Below are 21643 nucleotides of genomic sequence, written 5' to 3' on the forward strand. Positions count from 1 at the left end.
TCAAGATCAATTAAATTTCTCAGCGAGATGTTAACGAAATCATTTTCTTTACGTACACATACCGTACGCACATACTTATCCTTATATAATAAGAACACCAATTACTGTTTTCCATAAAATTTAATTTTAAAACTTTCAGAAAGCATTCTCAGAGTATTAATAAAATTTCATACAACATAAACATTATTAAATATATAATTACATACTGTTAATAATATCATTGCGAAGAGTTTATAGTTCCTGACGAGTACCCTATTAGTTCTGTTCATTCTGTAATCTCTCTAGCAGCGTTTGATCTATGTAATGACTGGTAAATCTTTTGTTCTCTTACAACTTTTGTAACGGTTACTTTATTTACAAGTAAAAAAGTGTGAGAAAAATAACTCCCAATATTTTCCTATTAACAATTCCTTTCGACTAGACTGCTTTTAGTTTTATCTTCTTAAAAAAGGAAGCTGAGTTTCTTGTTAAGAAAATATATATATATACGTATATATATATATTGTTAGCTAGACTATATATGTATATAGGAACATGAGAGAAGTTTTTTCATCGAGCTATTCATTGTCTTCTCGTTTGTGATGATCAGTCGACGGTTATTAGTAGTATGATTTCCAACAAGTTTCAGGCAGTAGATATACTTCTTTAAGGAAGTGTGAATAATTTTTTATCGTTTTATTGTTTTGTTAATATTCTAGAAATGTCTTTTCTTTCTATTGCCTCTTTGTTCACTATGATCTAGTGACGGGATCAATTTCATTCGCAAAATTACTCACGCTTTCTCAAGAATTCTTAAAAAACGACTGGTAGTCGTTAGCGTAATAAGCAAAAACATAAATAAGCCAGAGGATCGTAATTTAAATATCTCGTGGTTCATGGGGCGCGGGGAGTCGTTGCCAGGATGGTTCGACACCCCAAATTTCACGAGCATATTCAGCGATTGTGCGATCCGAAGAGAATTTTCCAGACGAGGCAATATTATGAATTGCCATTTCCACCCATTTTTCTTCGTTCTGGTAGGTTTTGCTAACGCACTCTTGCATCTTCATGTAGCTTTCATAATCGGCGAATAAATAGAATCTATCCCAATTGAGTAAGACGTTGGAAATGTCTTTAAACTCGTCTGGATTATTCGGGCTAAAGAAACCACCCTGGATTTGATCTATGCATTGTTTCAATTCGGGAATCCTGTTATAATAATCATACGCGTTATAGCCTTTCCTCTGCAATTCTTCTACTTCCTCGACTGTCATGCCGAAGATGAATATATTTTCGTTCTCCATTTCTTCAGCCATCTCGACGTTGGCACCGTCCAGTGTACCGATTGTTAGAGCTCCGTTCAACTAAAATTTCAAATAAAAATTTTCGATAAATACGGACTAGGGATTATCTTAATAAACAAATTATTTTTTCTTTTTTTTACCATAAATTTCATGTTTCCTGTGCCGGAAGCCTCGGTACCAGCAGTTGAAATTTGTTCGCTCAAATCTGCAGCTGGAATAATCTTCTCTGCCAACGTGACTCGATAATTCTCTAAGAAGATCAGCTTCAATTTGTCACCAACAATCGGGTCATTGTTTATGACGTTACCCACGCTGCATATCAGTTTAATGATTTTTTTCGCCAAATGATAACCCGGTGCTGCTTTTCCTCCGATCATGACGGTGCGCGGGACAAACGGCGCGGACGGATCTTTCTTTATTCGATTGTAGAGCGTGATCACGTGCAAACAGTTCAGCAACTGTCTCTTGTACTCGTGTATCCGTTTCACCTGTGTTCGTTTTTTTATTTGTTTAATGCATTGTTGGTATTTGCTGATGTACGCATTTTAATCGATTAAAATGTATACCTGAATATCAAAGATAGAAGCGGGATTCACTTTAACGCCGTATTCCTTTTGAAGTAGTTGCGCTACTTTCAATTTATTCTCCTGTTTCACTTTAATGATGCTGCGTTGGAAGACCGGGTCTTTCGCCCATTGTTTCAGTTGCGTCAGTTGTTCCAGATGTACTGTCCATTCGTCGCCAATTTTCTAGCAACGTAAAAATCAAATATTATACCTTATTGCTTGACCAATTCATTCTCTAAATCAGTGATGAGTTCTTTATGTAGACGGATCTTCGATTCGAAGAATGTGTAAAAAGATAATCGGATGTCCAACTATCGATAAACTGCCGATATTCATTTTCGAAATACGAAAATACTCGATCGTTATACGAAGAATGAACACTGGAAAAAATTGCCGCGAAGAAACAACAATGTATCGGAAATCGTGGACGAAGAAAATATAAATATCGAAAATTTCGATAGCTAAACTAATACACGGGCTTGTTTAAACAACGTTACGCAATTTGATGTTATCTTTGCTTACTTCTTCGATGATATCCGACAGATTCGGATTGCACAAAAGGAGCCACCTTCTCGGTGTAATACCGTTGGTCTTATTCTGGAACTTCTCTGGCGACATTTCGTAGAAATCTTTGAAGCTAGAAGGAAAAGAAAAGTTACGGACGTCCTTAATATTCCGGTTTACGATACATATAAAAATACCTACACGCTCTTTTTCAAAATGTCCGAATGTAACGCCGCGACGCCGTTGATAGCGTGACTACCAACGATAGACAAATGCGCCATGTTAATTCTTTTCTCACCCTCTTCCTCGACTAAGGACATGCGACGAAGACGATCCATATCGTTCGGGAACTTGGCGGAAACTTGTTGTAAATGTAGGAAATTGATGTGGTAAATGATTTGCAAATGCCGCGGCAAAATGCTTTCCAACAGGCTTGTCGGCCATCTTTCAAGGGCTTCCGGAAGCACTGTGTGATTGGTGTAAGCGCAGGTCTTGGTTGTGATCTCCCAAGCCTTTATACAAAAATAATTAGTTGTAATGATTCAGTAGATATTATATAAGACACGCTGCGTACAACAATTTAGCGATAGCAACCTTTTCCCATGGGAGACCTTCCACATCGATAAGAATTCTCATTAGCTCAGGAATGGCCAAAGAAGGATGAGTGTCGTTGAGCTGGATAGCAGCCTTTTCAGGGAACAGATCAAAGTCTGTTCGGTGATGTTCCCTCGAGCCAAATTTGCTGGACTTATATCTATGAGTAATAATGTAGTAATTAACAATTTACAGCATTAAAGTATGTCTAAAGTTCGGAATAAATAATTCTCCTTATTTCAAGACTTAGGAAACGTTACACACGAATATGTACCTGCGTATTATGTCTTGCAGAGTCGCAGCCACCAAGAAATATTCCTGTTTCAGACGCAACTCCTTCCCCTCGAAGAAGTTATCGTTAGGGTATAACACTCTGGTAATATTTTCTGCCAAGTTACGATCGATTACAGCTTGGATGTAATCACCGTCGTTGACTGAAAACAATATTGAATATTTATCGCAACATTTATAAAGCATTCTATATCATTGTTGTGAACGTGAACCGATAGAGCGGGCTTACAAAATTGAAGATTGAATTCAACTGGAGATTTGGCAGACCAGAGTCTAAGAGTGTTTACTACATTATTTTTGTAGCCTGGAACTGGATTATCGTAGGGCATTGCGAATATAACCTGCAAAAAATATGTAATACATATCAACGTATGAAGATATGTTTATTATACAGTATGTCCGTTCAACCTTCAGTTACTCGCACACTTTCTGTGTAAGTACAGCTTGTCAAATCTAGCTGTGCGGTTGACCAAAACTTAGGAATGCGCAGACAAAAACAAAGAGCGCACTCGTCGAGAGAAGGACACAACGTCAAAAGTGCGTACTGTCCATTATTTCTTACAGCTGTAAACATACAAAACAACTGTTTATATGTTTGTGTGAATACACTTGTGTCGCTTTACTTTTTAACTGAACTTTCGCCACGTGCATCGTTTGACAGGTGACGATCAGTTCTCTATCGTTGCGAAGTTCCGCCTATTTACCATTGCGCAGCGGGGTCATTTCCTCTTGCGGGGGACATTCAGCCGCACAGCTAGATTTGACAAGCTGTAGTTACCTGGAGCTTTATAGAACTTATAGAAATAATTAACTTTTAGACCCGTGTTAGAAACTACGTATATTCTATGGCTATATTTATTTATGTAGCCCGTACCTGTGTATTCACCCATTTCTTCCCTTCGGGGGTATCGACAACGTGTCCATAAAAGTTTACGGGAAGCATAAACTCGGGTCTTGCCTTCTCCCATGGGTTTCCATATCTCAACCAGTCGTCTGGTTCCTCTATCTGTTCTCCGCTTTTAATTTTCTGAGCGAAGATTCCATACTCATATCGAATACCATATCCATAGGCAGCTAAGCCCAAGGTGGCCATACTGTCGAGGAAACAAGCGGCGAGTCTTCCCAAACCACCGTTTCCTAGACCAGCGTCTTCTTCGAGCTCTTCTAGCTCCTCAATATCTAAACCCATCTGTATTATAAACACAGTGAGAAATAATTGTTTAGCATAATCCTTGTTATTCGCTGATTTAGTATCTAAATATTTAAAACTGACCTGATACATGGCTTCATCGCAAGCACCTTGAATGCCTAAGTTGATCATAGTATTTTGGAGGGTTCTCCCCATGTAGTACTCCAAGGAGAGGTAGTAAACCCTCTAAGACAGAATGCATTATCTTGTTGAAAGCAATTGAGAAGTTGATTGCAATGTATATTGTATCTTGTTAAGAAACTTCAAAGTTGATTGTAATAATGTTTCGAATGTTTCGTTTAATTTCGCTGCTCTAATTATAGACCGTATGGGAACAACAACAAACAAGAAGGAGACATTGAACTATGATTCATCCAATTAAAAATCCCTAAGCTTGTATCGCGGAAATTATGACTCACAACTATTTCTGTAATCTATTTATTTCTCGTGTTCGCGGCGCGATCCTGTTGCGAAATCAATTAATATAAATCTTGTCTTAGATGCTTCGATCGCCCTACGAACAAAAATAAATTGGCATTCGTTTTCGAACGAGAGCTGACGTCACCAGACGCGGACAGAATTCATTTTTATTGCGGGCCTGAAATTCATACGTGCAGGATGTTTCAAAAATTTTGATTTCATATGTCTACAGGGTGATGAATAAAATAGCTGGCGAATGTTTAAAATCGTTTTCTAAACCTCGGCACTAGAGTGATGACTCGGAGCCAATATTTTATTCAAAATATTGTTTAGATTATTAAATACGTTGGCATCCAATCAATTACTAAACATTTAAGTATTGTACGAGATATATCAATTGTATGTCCGATATTCAGTGGGAGACGCACTGAAAAAAATCCGTTCGATACGGAAAGAATGTTGGGTTATTTGAATATCTTTTCTCCCGCGCTATCCTATCACCCTTCAACCTCTATTTCTATCTGACATCACTTTGTCTGACATTATATCTTCCTCTCCCTCTTTACCTACTTAATTTGTATCTTTTATTGCCGTTTATTCTAACTAGTATAATTCGTTTTGTTCTTCCTCAATTGGTCATATACTACGCCCTCTTGTTTGTTTAGCGTTCCCGCATCTCTCCCAAAAAAGTTTCCTACAATAATTTTCCGTTAATGATACGGAAAACACGCGATTACCGCGAGACATTAATCGACGTAATAACCTCGGAAATGTTCGATAAACAATTATTAATAAAGGATCGATGTAATTGGAGCGATTTCAAAAACGAAATCTTATCGCGAGCATGGCATTGGGGAAAGAATGGTGGGAAAAAACCGTTTGGCTTGAGACCTCGGGGTGAGCCGATGGTAAGGCCAAACGAAAATAGCCGCTGAGCCGCTGCAACGTGTTGCATTGCTATTTCAAAGGTTCATCGCGATATAGGACCATTCTTGCATAAATAGTATTATACGCATCTTCATACACGTAACTCCGTTGCCATTGCGAAAATTTCACGGCCACTTGAGGCTCGGTTTAATATATCCGTTCAACTTCTTTCGAGCGTAATCTTGTCTAACAAATAAACATTATCGCCTGTAGAAGAGTCTTAATATAATTTCCAGAAATGTTTCCAGTTAGTCGAAACGTTCAAAGGTGACAGGTCAATGATAACCAGCGGTTGTTCGTTAATTTAATGATCGCATTAATTGCAAATTTACTCGTGAAGAAATTACCCGCGCTTTTTTCTATTACCACAACGATACTGCGGAAAGTCATTGACCGGATAGATATTAACGTACGCGTTTATTATCAACAGACGACCTATTTAGCGTAATCGAGAAATATCTTTGGAGATCGACGTTTATCACGGAAACGATATAAAAATTTCAAAAGATTACCTTTCATTTATTCTGCATAAGAAATCGAAAGCGAGGGTTATATTTTTCTTTGATGCACGAATATTTGAATGTGTGCTATTAGGATCGTAGAACAATTCTTTGATTTCATGTAGGACAAGTATGATAATAATCGTAACGATGCCAAATAAATAGTGCAAGTATAGTTATGCGATTTTCATGAGTGTCCACTTAACACATTACCGACCGGTGATTATTGCATAATTTTGAAACACAATCTATGGTATGTAAACACTTTGTAATGGAACCTTCAATGGAAACAGCAATTTTCATTATGAACTAACGAGTCGCCCTCAATAACGTCATCTAATAGTTACATTTAAGATTGCAATGTAAAAGAAAATTTCTATTTATGCTTTCTTTTGGTACAGCAGAATTGTTGAAAATTCTACTCGACCGTATACAATAAAGAAAAGAAACATACCTTCGGGTCCTTCTCGTAATAGTACTGCTGAGTACGTATCCATCTAGACACTAAGTTGTCCTTGACGCTATGTGCCAAAGCGAAGAAGTAATCTCTGCTCGTTGCCACATTACGATCTTTCACGAGTGTATAATGCAGATGTCGATTGAACGTTTTCTTAAAATTGCCAACGTTCTCGACGTCGACGATACCTCGCACGGAAATCTGCTTTCTTTTCTCGTGATCCACATCGGAGGTCGACATCTCTGCTTCCGCTGCGTTTTCAACTCGATATTATGCTTGATCTGCAATTTCTACTCTTGTACTCTCGTTACGATGATAGTACGCGCGATATATTAAAATAAATCTGCTTGTGACACTTACTCTCGCCGTCGCGAACTTACAACTTTCTAATTTTAAAGTTTGCGGTCGCACAAATTTCTTATGAATAAACAGTTACGATTTTTGACGTTGCTCTTCGCGGATAGCGACCCGACAAGCGAGATCTACGATCTATTTACTGCCTGCGTTATCGATTTTGAGGGTTTTCAGGCACAAAACTGACCGGTATTTTACAATACATCCGTCGAAGCCGGTGTCGTGAGAGACCAGCACACGTATGCTACGCAGAGACGAATAACACGCGCATCTTTGGCAAGTTTGAGGCGGTCACCTTGTGCTAAGGTCGCGCAAGCGCATAGCGTACAATTCGTTCGATATCACGTGATTTTCGGCAGAGAGTATATGAGTATGAGAGTGCTCACGCCCGGGTTTTGGCCGTGCCCATTATAGTGCTGCCCCCTAGTCTAGTACTTAGCCTGGATCAGCTCCTACATCATCTTTAGCATGGACAAGATCCTACATCATATTTAGCCTGGATCAGATCCTACATCATCTTTAGCCTGGATCAGATCCTACATCATCTTTAGCCTAGATCAGATATTTTAATTTTTCCCGAGCTTTTGTTGCAAACTCTAGTTGTAAAAAATAAAAAAGCCGGAAGATTTCGAAGAAACACAGATTGGAAATTAATTTAATGTGATGAAGTACTTACTGTCATCAATACTGTCTCCAATTTTTTTCATATTTTTAGGCACGGTTATTATTAATTAAACCAAATTGAAAACCAATTTTTTCTACGAAAATTTAGAAGAATAACTTTAGAGTTACCCTGAAATTTTCAGAATATGTTTAATTGACACAAATCTATAAAACGTATTTTTTAAATTTTAAGTATACCCAGACAACCAACTGCTCCGTTCTGCAGCTGTACTGCGCCGCAGCTATGTCGCGTTTTGGATCCCTGCTGCCGCGCCACTGCACGGAGAACGGGGCTCGATTTTGCCTCGCCGTAAGAGGGCAACACGGTCGCGCCAGGTCGCATTAATGTAGGACGTGCTATGTGGTAGATGTCGCTAAAGTAAATGACTATTATACAAATGTGTAGCAGCAGCAGTCTTTCTTTTTACTGACAAAATTAATATTTTTATTTAAATTACATACTACATACTATCAGGTCGTTCGGAAAGTAATTTCGTTTATCGTGTAGGGATGGCAATGCTTCCGTTTGTCATTACTAGACTGCGAATCTTTCTGCAAAGTAGAAATTGACTACATCGATTGCAAGAAATAGAAATCAAATTGAATGTTATTTCTTCAGCAAAGGAGAAAACGAAATGACTTTCCGAACGAGCTAATACATTAACATATTACAATAGGAGAGCTGCATAAAGTCTAAATAAAATCAATCTCATCATTTTCATACAAAGAAACATTTACCAGTTACTTTTAAGGTTCGGTAGGTGTAGAGGGTTGAAACGTCTTCGTGCAAAAAAAATGTGTCGTAGAAGGGAAAAGAAACTTAATTTATAATTTTCGGCTCGAGCGCGTTTCCAGCTACCCGAGTGCATCGGGCTGCCCGGGAGTGTCTCGATCTCGTCGGGCGGGTTCGGAAAGAATCGGACAAGTTCGGGCGAGCGAGTTTTCGCGCTACTCGAGATTCAATTCTGCGTTCGCACGAACTTGTCCGCTTCTGTCTGACGTCTGAACGCGCTCGACGAAGGCGAGCCACTCTCGGGCCACCGGGCCACCCGATGGTGTGTCACGGATAGACTGCGGATCTTTCTGCAAAATAAAAATTTACTATATCGATTGCAAGAAATAGAAATCAAATTGAATTGAATTGTTTCTTCAGCAAAGGAGAAAACGAAATGACTTTCCGAACGAGCTAATACATTAACATATTACAAGGAGAGCTGCATAAAGTCTAAATAAAATCAATCTCATCACTTTCATACAAAGAAACATTTACCAGTTACTTTTAAGGTTCGGTAGGTGTAGAGTGTTGAAATTTATAATTTTCGGCTCGAGCGCGTTTCAAGCTACCCGAGTGCATCGGGCTGCCAAGGGGTTTCGAGCTGCCCGGGAGTGTCTCGATCTCGTCGGGCGGGTTCGGAAAGAATCGGACAAGTTCGGGCGAGCGAGTTTTCGCGCTACTCGAGATTCAATTCTGCGTTCGCACGAACTTGTCCGCTTCTGTCTGACGTCTGAACGCGCTCGACGAAGTCGAGCCACTCTCGGGCCACCGGGCCACCTGATAGTGTGTCACGGATAGACTGCGGATCTTTATGCAAAATAAAAAATGTCAGCGTCGATTACAGGAAATAGAAACTAAATTGAATGTCATCTCTTCCCTTAATGATTTTAATAGAGGAGAAATCATATATTGACATCTTCAATTTAAAAAATTTTCCAACAACTATCAATTTCATCTACTCAAGTTTGCTATAAATGCATAAAGATCCGCAGTCTATTCGTGACATATCAAGCGGCCCGAGAGTGGCTCGACTTCGTCGAGTGATTTGAAAATTACAGTCAAAACGTGTTGGTCGAGGAAGTGTCGACTTCCAGCTCAATAGTAATGACCTGTCATAAATCTCCCTGTAGAGAACAGCCCCGGGAACGGCACTGAAAGAAATCGAGTCTACCGGGTTGGGTCTGCCTGGGTCTGCCTAGCCCGACCCCAGCCGCGCGCCCGTGGTCTGCCTAGCCCGACCCCAGCCGCGCGCCCGTAGTCTCAATGTGTTGACTTCGATGGCGCACGCTGCGCAGTATGTGTGACCGCTGTAATAAGTATTTCAATACAGCCGAAAATGCGTGTGAAACGAGTCCTGCCTCCTCCACTCTGATCCAATCGTCCGCGCATTCGCACCTAGACACGTCACCGTAATCCTGCCTGGGAACCTTCTTCTCAGGCTTACACCAAGTACAATGTCACCAGTTCGAATCCATGCGTGTTGGCGTCTTGCCGCCATCCCCTACAATTGCGTAGTATGTAGTGGGCGGTAACGGTATCGTATCCTAACCCACTGCTGTTCCGCTATCGCTCGTACTTACGAGGCAGTGTATTGGATCACTTGTTGGACATAGACAAATCTAAAATGTTTTTTCACTACGTGAATGAAATATGTAATTTCAGGACCGACGCTGTCGATCCTTACGTCAGAAAATGTCTGTTCCAGGGTTGTTACCTTTCACTTAAAAAGGCATCGTTGGTCAAGACTGGTTGCTAATATTATTCTCGAGGTGTAAATGGGGTCATTTAGTCGTATACAGCGTCCGTTGCCAGCTCCTTGTGACGCCAATTTTTATATCTGCATTTCTTTTGAAGGGCTCATTGTACAGTGGAAACTCCAAGGAATATAAACATATTTTGTTCAAAATTTAAATCACTGACGCACAGTGGTCTGGATTGGAAAATCGTGTGCCATTTTGTTATAACTTTTGAACCAGTAGAGATACTGCAATGAAATTTTCACTAAAAATATTTAAAAAATAGTCATTTTTAACTATAGGTAATTAAATATTTTTTGCATTTGTTAAACAATAATTTTTTATAAATTTTCATTGATATTTTTGATTTAAAAAAAAATTTTTGGAATATAATCGTACATACTATTTTTTACTTTCTAAATATGTATTTTTTATATTTATGTTTCACACATGTGTAACGTTTTATGGAATACGTAAAATATAAATTTGAGAAGTCTTGTTGCAATCAACATACACAAAAAAAATTACCGTAAAGGTAAAAACGCATTACAAGCGTGTCAAAGATATTTTTTATAATAATTTATAATGATTAAAAAACGAAACGAGCCTACTACCTTATATCTTTATTTTACTAGAGGTGAGCGAAATATCAGAACGAAACAGAATTGAAAAACTTCTATTATATTTTAATACTAAAGAATTACCTCGGATGCAATATTTAACACTAAAATCTTACATTTTTCGCTATGTGAAGTCATCTGATAATAATTTGTACCAACAATATACCTCGCAAACATTCTATTACCAACTTTAATGGCTTTAAACAATAATAATTTGAGCGGGCGGAGAGGGGCGGAATTAATTTTTTCATGATTATTTAGAAGGAAGGTGTACTAAAAATATTCCAATTAATTAGAAAGCTAAACTCGGCTAAACTTTAAAGATATACCATCTTAAATGGAAAGGACTTCACAAATTTTTCTTACGGCATTGAGCATTATTATATAAATAGAGTATTTACGTTAATAAATAATAGAAAGATATGATTTTTATCACAAAAGTCTGCTCTTCAATATAAAAAAAAGCGAGAGATAATATTAAATAGGAACGTCAGGGCACCGCATCACAGAGAAGCAATTTTTCTCGTGAAAAATCCTCCTCTTAAAATGTCCTATTTTCAATGTTTATTGCAACTATTATATTTATTAAATTGTACTATTTTCTTCATTTCCGAGGTCTGTGAACATTTGGGAAGCAATGTTTATAGATATCGATACGAGAAAGTTCGTTTTTGGGCAGAAAGGCACACGATTTTCCAATCCAGACCACTGTGTGACGGCTCATCGAAAAAGACGTAAAAAACGAATTAGTTTAAATTTTTCGACTCCATACAGTTGATGGTCGAGGTTAAAAAAATAATTTTGCAATAGCCCAATCCTTTCCTAATAAAACCACCAAAAAAAAAGTGTAGCTCAATCGGATTTCAACGAAAATATGATTTCATGATGTTTCGTTGACAAAAAATTCGATTTTTTGGAAAATCCTGAGGTGGTAGACAAATTCTGAGACCAGATTTGAAATAAGCGTGGAAGAATCTACGGGAAATGATGTACAGCATGTTGCAAAAAAGTTTTATTGAAATTGTGCAGGTTTAACGAATTTTGTCAAGGTTAAAAAACGTTCGTACCATCATTTCCCTACTTTCCGCATATTCTGCAAAGTTAGAGCTTTAATTTAAAAAAAAATTCATCGTTCTATCTCTTTTCTATCGAAAGTTATTCGACTTTAACACAGAAACTTGCGGCGACCCGTGCAGCGACCCTTGCAGCGACCCTTGCAGCGACCCAATAGCTGCACGGGTCGCTGCAAGGGTCGCCGCCTGGATCGCGACGGAATGGCCAAAAAAGGTGTGTCACAGCTCTGACCGACCAGTCCTGAACCGCTAGAGTACTCATCAGTAAGGCGGGCCCTGCCCGAGACGCTGCGATATCGGAAGGTGGTTTAAGACTGTATATATAGAGATCGGTGATGGATCAGGTAGCAGCGAGAAAGGTCTTTCTTTGACTATCTGTCCATCTTGTGGCAAATGTAGGAAATTAGCTGCCACAAAAGAGAGCGAGTTATTATTGTCCGCTTCTGTCCGAACGCGCCCGACGAGGTCGACCACGTTCGGGCCACCCGCCCGATGTGTTACGGATAGACAGCGGGTCTTTATGCAAAATAAAAAACGTCAGCGTTGATTACAAGAAATAGAAACTCAAAAGAATGTCATCCCTTTCCTTAATGATTTTAATAAAGGAGAAATCATATATTGACATTTTCAATTTTAAAAATTTTCCAACAACTATCAATTTCATCTGCTCAATTTTGCTATAAATGCATACAGATCCCAAGTCTATCCGTTACACATCGGGCGGCTCGAGAGCGGCTCGACATCGGCGAGTGATTTGAGGAGTTGGTGACAGATGGATAGACCGTATGGCGATTAACTTCATCAATCGATTGAATCAATTCGATCAAATTTGTTGCCGGTCAAATCTGGAGTCGGTGAAATGTCGGCGAAAACCGTGTGCGCCGTCCGGCGCAATGTTCGTCGAAATGTCATAACATCTCCAAAAATTCAAGTCTTTTAGTCTCGAATCTAATGTCGTTAATGCTTCGTACAGAGCTGAACATTTCGCTTTGAAACTTTAATTCACTGTGTGAAATCAGGGACTTAATCTCGGTAAAATATATATACATACCGAACAATACCGGTAACGGTACTATGCCAAGTGGCTGAAATAACACCGAAACCGTTAATATACTTTTTCGAGCAAAAGCTCCTGAAAAACGAAGTTTGGGCTTTTGTTGTGCCATGGCCGAACTGCAATGTGCCACCAGCCGTACCCTTAGGAGTTAATAGCCGTAATAACCATAAAGACATTAAAGACCAAATCGGTCTAACCAGATTCCTTGGGGTTACCGTGCGCTCGCTACCCCCGCCATATAAAAGATTCTGTAGACTTTTTCAAATACAGTGATATCCAATATTAATACAGTATGATTGTTTAAACATGTTTAAACAACGGTTTTGGAAACAGCGGGACAAACGATTTTTTCGAATCCATATTTATTAAGCTTAAGATTTTTAAAACTAAGAAAATGAAAAAACACTATCCGATTACCCGAAATGTCATCGAAAACGGTCAACACATAAATCAGATATACATAGTAGGCATTGAAAGATGTAAAGAAAAGAATCTTTGAATTTTTCTGCTCACGATTGATCTAAATCGCAGTTTCTTATAATTGTTTTAATTTTTAATTGTTTTCGAGTATCCATATTTCCATGCGAAATAGAACTACTGTTTCGGATTTTGTTCAAATTTGGTTATGTTGCAATCTTTAGTGAAATATGAGAAAACGTATCTCAAACAATTCCTTGAAGTCTTGAAAATTGTTGGTTTTACGGACGTGTAATATGAGGTGTCACAAGTTTTTCCTTAAATTATAACGGCCAAACTAACTGTTTACCCCGACACGAGCACTTCGTTTAAAATCAGGTATGAAGGGTTGGATCAGTCCGGTAGTGGAGAAAGTGTAAGTGGGTGAATTAAAACCACTGGTTTAAACAGGGAAGCCGGGTTTCTGCGACTTCAAGATCACTTTTAATAATAATTTTAAACACGCGGTACAAATAACTGACAATTGAGATGTCGTTTCGGAGGAACGACTCACGGTTCTCGTTTCGGAGGAACAGAGATCTCTCTCAGTCATCAATCTCGACTGTTGCGGATCGGGGTCCTCGCGTAATACGCGGGCATCCCCACCATACTCTCATACTGGGGAGCTCGTTAGAAATCGTTCAAATTGAACGCGAACGGTAAAGACAATAACACGGGACGAGACGGTAGCACAATGCTTTGAACGTATTTACAATCGCGTGTCAAACACTAACAAAACGATGAAAATTAGTTTTTGGTGCTCATATACAGGGTGCTCGACATAATAAAAAGAGACACCTAGCACATATTTTTAAATTTCTTATATTTAAAGGTGGAAAGTGTACACTCCGTTATGAATAAAACCACTAGAAACGGTCCTAATTCCGTCGAGTTTAGGCTTTTCTTAATCGGCAGAACGCCACGAATTGGCTCGTGTGACTTTCGTGAGGGCAGCACGGAAAATAATTAAGTTCAGCATTCGCTCCTTAGCGGTTTCATGCCGAGCTACCTGGCTGGCCGGGGGATTGTCGGGCCGTGTTTATTGCACTACTATTGTGTTCTGGGCTCAGGCCTCAGGGCTCGACCCTCGGGCGTCGGTCGTGTTCATTGTAGCCTCGAGTTGGCCGAAAGTATTCATGGATTTATTCATTTTCGAGAAAATAGAATAAAAATAAAATCACTAACCAGTGTTGGGCAAAAATTCAATCGACGATTGACGACTAAATTTCTACTTCAATCGTTAATCGCGATTAACAATTAATATCCTCGTTTAGTCGTTAATTGTGGTTAACGAATAAATACCGATTGATCGTTATATTTGCGGATAAGATTAAATACTTATTAATCGTTAATTGCGGATAACGATTAAATTTCTACTTTAGTCGTTAATCGCGACTAACGATTATCAATCGTCAATCGGATGACCGATTAAATGCCCAACTCATCTGTCACCAACTCCTCAAATCACTCGCCGATGTCGAGCCGCTCTCGAGCCGCCCGATGTGTAACGGATAGACTTGGGATCTGTATGCATTTATAGCAAAATTGAGCAGATGAAATTGATAGTTGTTGGAAAATTTTTAAAATTGAAAATGTCAATATATGATTTCTCCTTTATTAAAATCATTAAGGAAAGGGATGACATTCTTTTGAGTTTCTATTTCTTGTAATCAACGCTGACGTTTTTTATTTTGCATAAAGACCCGCTGTCTATCCGTAACACATCGGGCGGGTGGCCCGAACGTGGTCGACCTCGTCGGGCGCGTTCGGACAGAAGCGGACAATAATAACTCGCTCTCTTTTGTGGCAGCTAATTTCCTACATTTGCCACAAGATGGACAGATAGTCAAAGAAAGACCTTTCTCGCTGCTACCTGATCCATCACCGATCTCTATATATACAGTCTTAAACCACCTTCCGATATCGCAGCGTCTCGGGCAGGGCCCGCCTTACTGATGAGTACTCTAGCGGTTCAGGACTGGTCGGTCAGAGCTGTGACACACCTTTTTTGGCCATTCCGTCGCGATCCAGGCGGCGACCCTTGCAGCGACCCGTGCAGCTATTGGGTCGCTGCAAGGGTCGCTGCAAGGGTCGCTGCACGGGTCGCCGCAAGTTTCTGTGTTAAAGTCGAATAACTTTCGATAGAAAAGAGATAGAACGATGAATTTTTTTTTAAATTAAAGCTCTAACTTTGCAGAATATGCGGAAAGTAGGGAAATGATGGTACGAACGTTTTTTAACCTTGACAAAATTCGTTAAACCTGCACAATTTCAATAAAACTTTTTTGCAACATGCTGTACATCATTTCCCGTAGATTCTTCCACGCTTATTTCAAATCTGGTCTCAGAATTTGTCTACCACCTCAGGATTTTCCAAAAAATCGAATTTTTTGTCAACGAAACATCATGAAATCATATTTTCGTTGAAATCCGATTGAGCTACACTTTTTTTTTGGTGGTTTTATTAGGAAAGGATTGGGCTATTGCAAAATTATTTTTTTAACCTCGACCATCAACTGTATGGAGTCGAAAAATTTAAACTAATTCGTTTTTTACGTCTTTTTCGATGAGCCGTCACACAGTGGTCTGGATTGGAAAATCGTGTGCCTTTCTGCCCAAAAACGAACTTTCTCGTATCGATATCTATAAACATTGCTTCCCAAATGTTCACAGACCTCGGAAATGAAGAAAATAGTACAATTTAATAAATATAATAGTTGCAATAAACATTGAAAATAGGACATTTTAAGAGGAGGATTTTTCACGAGAAAAATTGCTTCTCTGTGATGCGGTGCCCTGACGTTCCTATTTAATATTATCTCTCGCTTTTTTTTATATTGAAGAGCAGACTTTTGTGATAAAAATCATATCTTTCTATTATTTATTAACGTAAATACTCTATTTATATAATAATGCTCAATGCCGTAAGAAAAATTTGTGAAGTCCTTTCCATTTAAGATGGTATATCTTTAAAGTTTAGCCGAGTTTAGCTTTCTAATTAATTGGAATATTTTTAGTACACCTTCCTTCTAAATAATCATGAAAAAATTAATTCCGCCCCTCTCCGCCCGCTCAAATTATTATTGTTTAAAGCCATTAAAGTTGGTAATAGAATGTTTGCGAGGTATATTGTTGGTACAAATTATTATCAGATGACTTCACATAGCGAAAAATGTAAGATTTTAGTGTTAAATATTGCATCCGAGGTAATTCTTTAGTATTAAAATATAATAGAAGTTTTTCAATTCTGTTTCGTTCTGATATTTCGCTCACCTCTAGTAAAATAAAGATATAAGGTAGTAGGCTCGTTTCGTTTTTTAATCATTATAAATTATTATAAAAAATATCTTTGACACGCTTGTAATGCGTTTTTACCTTTACGGTAATTTTTTTTGTGTATGTTGATTGCAACAAGACTTCTCAAATTTATATTTTACGTATTCCATAAAACGTTACACATGTGTGAAACATAAATATAAAAAATACATATTTAGAAAGTAAAAAATAGTATGTACGATTATATTCCAAAAATTTTTTTTTAAATCAAAAATATCAATGAAAATTTATAAAAAATTATTGTTTAACAAATGCAAAAAATATTTAATTACCTATAGTTAAAAATGACTATTTTTTAAATATTTTTAGTGAAAATTTCATTGCAGTATCTCTACTGGTTCAAAAGTTATAACAAAATGGCACACGATTTTCCAATCCAGACCACTGTGCGTCAGTGATTTAAATTTTGAACAAAATATGTTTATATTCCTTGGAGTTTCCACTGTACAATGAGCCCTTCAAAAGAAATGCAGATATAAAAATTGGCGTCACAAGGAGCTGGCAACGGACGCTGTATACGACTAAATGACCCCATTTACACCTCGAGAATAATATTAGCAACCAGTCTTGACCAACGATGCCTTTTTAAGTGAAAGGTAACAACCCTGGAACAGACATTTTCTGACGTAAGGATCGACAGCGTCGGTCCTGAAATTACATATTTCATTCACGTAGTGAAAAAACATTTTAGATTTGTCTATGTCCAACAAGTGATCCAATACACTGCCTCGTAAGTACGAGCGATAGCGGAACAGCAGTGGGTTAGGATACGATACCGTTACCGCCCACTACATACTACGCAATTGTAGGGGATGGCGGCAAGACGCCAACACGCATGGATTCGAACTGGTGACATTGTACTTGGTGTAAGCCTGAGAAGAAGGTTCCCAGGCAGGATTACGGTGACGTGTCTAGGTGCGAATGCGCGGACGATTGGATCAGAGTGGAGGAGGCAGGACTCGTTTCACACGCATTTTCGGCTGTATTGAAATACTTATTACAGCGGTCACACATACTGCGCAGCGTGCGCCATCGAAGTCAACACATTGAGACTACGGGCGCGCGGCTGGGGTCGGGCTAGGCAGACCACGGGCGCGCGGCTGGGGTCGGGCTAGGCAGACCCAGGCAGACCCAACCCGGTAGACTCGATTTCTTTCAGTGCCGTTCCCGGGGCTGTTCTCTACAGGGAGATTTATGACAGGTCATTACTATTGAGCTGGAAGTCGACACTTCCTCGACCAACACGTTTTGACTGTAATTTTCAAATCACTCGACGAAGTCGAGCCACTCTCGGGCCGCTTGATATGTCACGAATAGACTGCGGATCTTTATGCATTTATAGCAAACTTGAGTAGATGAAATTGATAGTTGTTGGAAAATTTTTTAAATTGAAGATGTCAATATATGATTTCTCCTCTATTAAAATCATTAAGGGAAGAGATGACATTCAATTTAGTTTCTATTTCCTGTAATCGACGCTGACATTTTTTATTTTGCATAAAGATCCGCAGTCTATCCGTGACACACTATCAGGTGGCCCGGTGGCCCGAGAGTGGCTCGACTTCGTCGAGCGCGTTCAGACGTCAGACAGAAGCGGACAAGTTCGTGCGAACGCAGAATTGAATCTCGAGTAGCGCGAAAACTCGCTCGCCCGAACTTGTCCGATTCTTTCCGAACCCGCCCGACGAGATCGAGACACTCCCGGGCAGCTCGAAACCCCTTGGCAGCCCGATGCACTCGGGTAGCTTGAAACGCGCTCGAGCCGAAAATTATAAATTTCAACACTCTACACCTACCGAACCTTAAAAGTAACTGGTAAATGTTTCTTTGTATGAAAGTGATGAGATTGATTTTATTTAGACTTTATGCAGCTCTCCTTGTAATATGTTAATGTATTAGCTCGTTCGGAAAGTCATTTCGTTTTCTCCTTTGCTGAAGAAACAATTCAATTCAATTTGATTTCTATTTCTTGCAATCGATATAGTAAATTTTTATTTTGCAGAAAGATCCGCAGTCTATCCGTGACACACCATCGGGTGGCCCGGTGGCCCGAGAGTGGCTCGCCTTCGTCGAGCGCGTTCAGACGTCAGACAGAAGCGGACAAGTTCGTGCGAACGCAGAATTGAATCTCGAGTAGCGCGAAAACTCGCTCGCCCGAACTTGTCCGATTCTTTCCGAACCCGCCCGACGAGATCGAGACACTCCCGGGCAGCCCGATGTACTCGGGTAGCTGGAAACGCGCTCGAGCCGAAAATTATAAATTAAGTTTCTTTTCCCTTCTACGACACATTTTTTTTGCACGAAGACGTTTCAACCCTCTACACCCTCGAACCTTAAAAGTAACTGGTAAATGTTTCTTTGTATGAAAATGATGAGATTGATTTTATTTAGACTTTATGCAGCTCTCCTATTGTAATATGTTAATGTATTAGCTCGTTCGGAAAGTCATTTCGTTTTCTCCTTTGCTGAAGAAATAATTCAATTCAATTTAGTATCTATTTCCTGTAATCGACGCTGACATTTTTTATTTTGCAGAAAGATCCGCAGTCTAGTAATGACAAACGGAAGCATTGCCATCCCTACACGATAAACAAAATTACTTTCCGAACGACCTGATAGTATGTAGTATGTAATTTAAATAAAAATATTAATTTTTGTCAGTAAAAAGAAAGACTGCTGCTGCTGCTGCTACACATTTGTACAATAGACATTTACTTTACCGACATCTTAATGTGGAAGATCCACATCAGCGCGACCAGCTCTGTATCACCTTACCGGGGCGAGAGACCCCCTGCTCCCTAGTACAAGGCCTGTACGTGCCTGTATGGCGCTGCGTACGGCATTCGAAACATTGGCGCGACTGTGTTGCCCTCTTACGGTGAGGCAAAATCCCCCACCGTTTTCCGTGCAGCCTCGCGGCAGCAGGGATCCAAAACGCGACATTGCTGCCCGGTGCAGCCCTGGTTGTCTGGGTAGATAGACCCACATTAAAAAGTTGTAAAACGCAACTTTTAGTATTTTTTCTACAATTCTGATCAATTGCAATTTTTTAAAAAACTTCTTTTCACATCCTGCAGTAAACTAATTGCTCTAGTTTTCAAAAAAAGTTCAAATCGTATAGTATATTAAAATAGTGGTACATAAATCTACGCTACAGACAGGGATTGGAACGGTTATGAAAATAACTATTTAAACTGTTATTTTTCGGTTCTGATTGAAATAGTTATTAATATAGTTCGATTATAGTTCGATTTTCCGCTGGACCCTAATTTTTTGAGATAAATTGAAAAATATCCTCAAAAATTGGTGCAAAAGTAGTGTCTCTCCGTCTTTAATCATAAACATGTTTAAACAATCATAATATATTAATATTGGATATCACTGTATTCGGGAAAGTCTACAGAATCTTTTGCTGTAATGAACAATTCAATATCTTTTATAATAACCACAATATTTGTTTAAAGTTGAAAAATATGTTTTTTTTTCAAAGCCATGTTTTTCAAAAACTGTGCGTATAGGAGAAAAATTAAGGACAGATTCGGAATCAGCGCAAAAAACTCTATAAGAAGGATCCAACAGTATATTGAAAACAAATTTGGTCGTAAACAATGAAAAACCCCCCAAATGCTATTCTACTGTTTGGTTCCTTGATAAAGTACTACAGCAGGCAGTGTCGTCAATTTTTTTCAGATTTTTTTATTGTGGGACATCATTGTCAACATTTTTTCGACGTTTCTGCTGTGAGGAGGAAAGTTATACTTATTGATTTTACCGCGGGTGTATATTAAGTAATACCGTCAAATGTTTCAGGAATTAACTTGATTAAAAATGAGACCTCGTACGTAGGTCGCGACGTTTGCGGTGTTTCATTAGCCATGGTTACGTAGAATTTAGGAAAATTTAGGAGAATAGAAGGAGAAGAATTGTCTAGACTGATGAGTATCTACTGAGCAGTACTTACTGTGGAAGTTGTCCTTTGCAAACGGTGCTGGCGTTGCTAAGACCAGTATTTTCCAACCAGATTGCGGAATTTTCCTCAGATGAGCTGCTACCTTGTATTTCGTCTTGTTCGATGTCCACGTTCTCAGCAAATTGAATATTGCCACTCGGTTCACAGGGTAGAGTTGCTAATTCCACTTATTTTCACTGCGTGTAGAGTGCTGGACAATCCCGTCCTCGTCGTCAAAATTTATATGTTGTATTCCGGATACTCAATACAAGTATATTTAATAAGTATAATTTCAAAACGAAATACAAACTACGGACGTAATACAAAAGATCTTAGTAGTCTAGACAAGACTCGGTAAGAGACTGATCGGAAGCGAATGAAGACTGAGAAAAGAATGCTCGCGAGAGGAAGAAATCAGCAGGAGATATAGGTTTTGGGTTCTGTAAAGTGGGGATTGTTTTAAGTCTAATGGTCAGTAAGGGATGAATCATGGGCATAAGGTTCAAAGATGAGTAATGGTAGATGAAATGTCGAACTGAAGATAGAGAGACGAACTGAAACGTTTAGATTACATGAGTGATTACTAATGCTAGAGAGAATCTTATCCTTGGTATACAACAAAATTGTAGAATGGGTTAGGAGTATAGAGAAAAAAAAGGAAAGAATTAAAAGGGATAATCAAGAGAGAGGCAGGATTAGCGGGGAGACATTGGGATAGATCAACAAATAGACAATAAGGTATTTGATGTGGCATGTGGGATATGGATGGATGGGTGGAGGAACGGATGGATGGATAAATAGAGGGATGAATGGCTTCGAGAATTATAATCCAAGTCCAATTTCTGGGCCGCGAGGCTGAAATAAATAAATAAATAAATACGTATTTACTTACT

At 39.0% G+C, this 21643-nt stretch overlaps 1 protein-coding gene across 2 annotated transcripts; it reads right to left on the reverse strand.

Moving 5' to 3' along the window:
- Positions 1–101: 101 nt before the first annotated feature.
- Glyp (glycogen phosphorylase) lies at positions 102–21614 on the reverse strand. 2 transcript variants are annotated; one of them, XM_076443547.1, is made up of 12 exons: positions 20763–21614; positions 6729–7012; positions 4512–4613; positions 4113–4427; positions 3468–3579; positions 3222–3381; positions 2948–3107; positions 2555–2865; positions 2372–2486; positions 1850–2032; positions 1424–1771; positions 102–1343 (listed from the first exon to the last, which is right to left on the reverse strand). In XM_076443547.1, exons 2-12 carry the CDS (start codon positions 6969–6971, stop codon positions 858–860), a joined length of 2535 nt encoding a protein of 844 aa, XP_076299662.1. In that variant the 5' UTR covers positions 6972–7012; positions 20763–21614; the 3' UTR covers positions 102–857. The 2 variants fall into 2 exon arrangements, with proteins under 2 accessions (XP_076299662.1, XP_076299661.1); XM_076443546.1 differs by lacking the exon at positions 20763–21614 and adding an exon at positions 7092–7381.
- Positions 21615–21643: the final 29 nt, after the last annotated feature.

This window comes from Lasioglossum baleicum, chromosome 19, assembly GCF_051020765.1.
Source record: "Lasioglossum baleicum chromosome 19, iyLasBale1, whole genome shotgun sequence".
NCBI lineage: Eukaryota > Metazoa > Arthropoda > Insecta > Hymenoptera > Halictidae > Lasioglossum > Lasioglossum baleicum.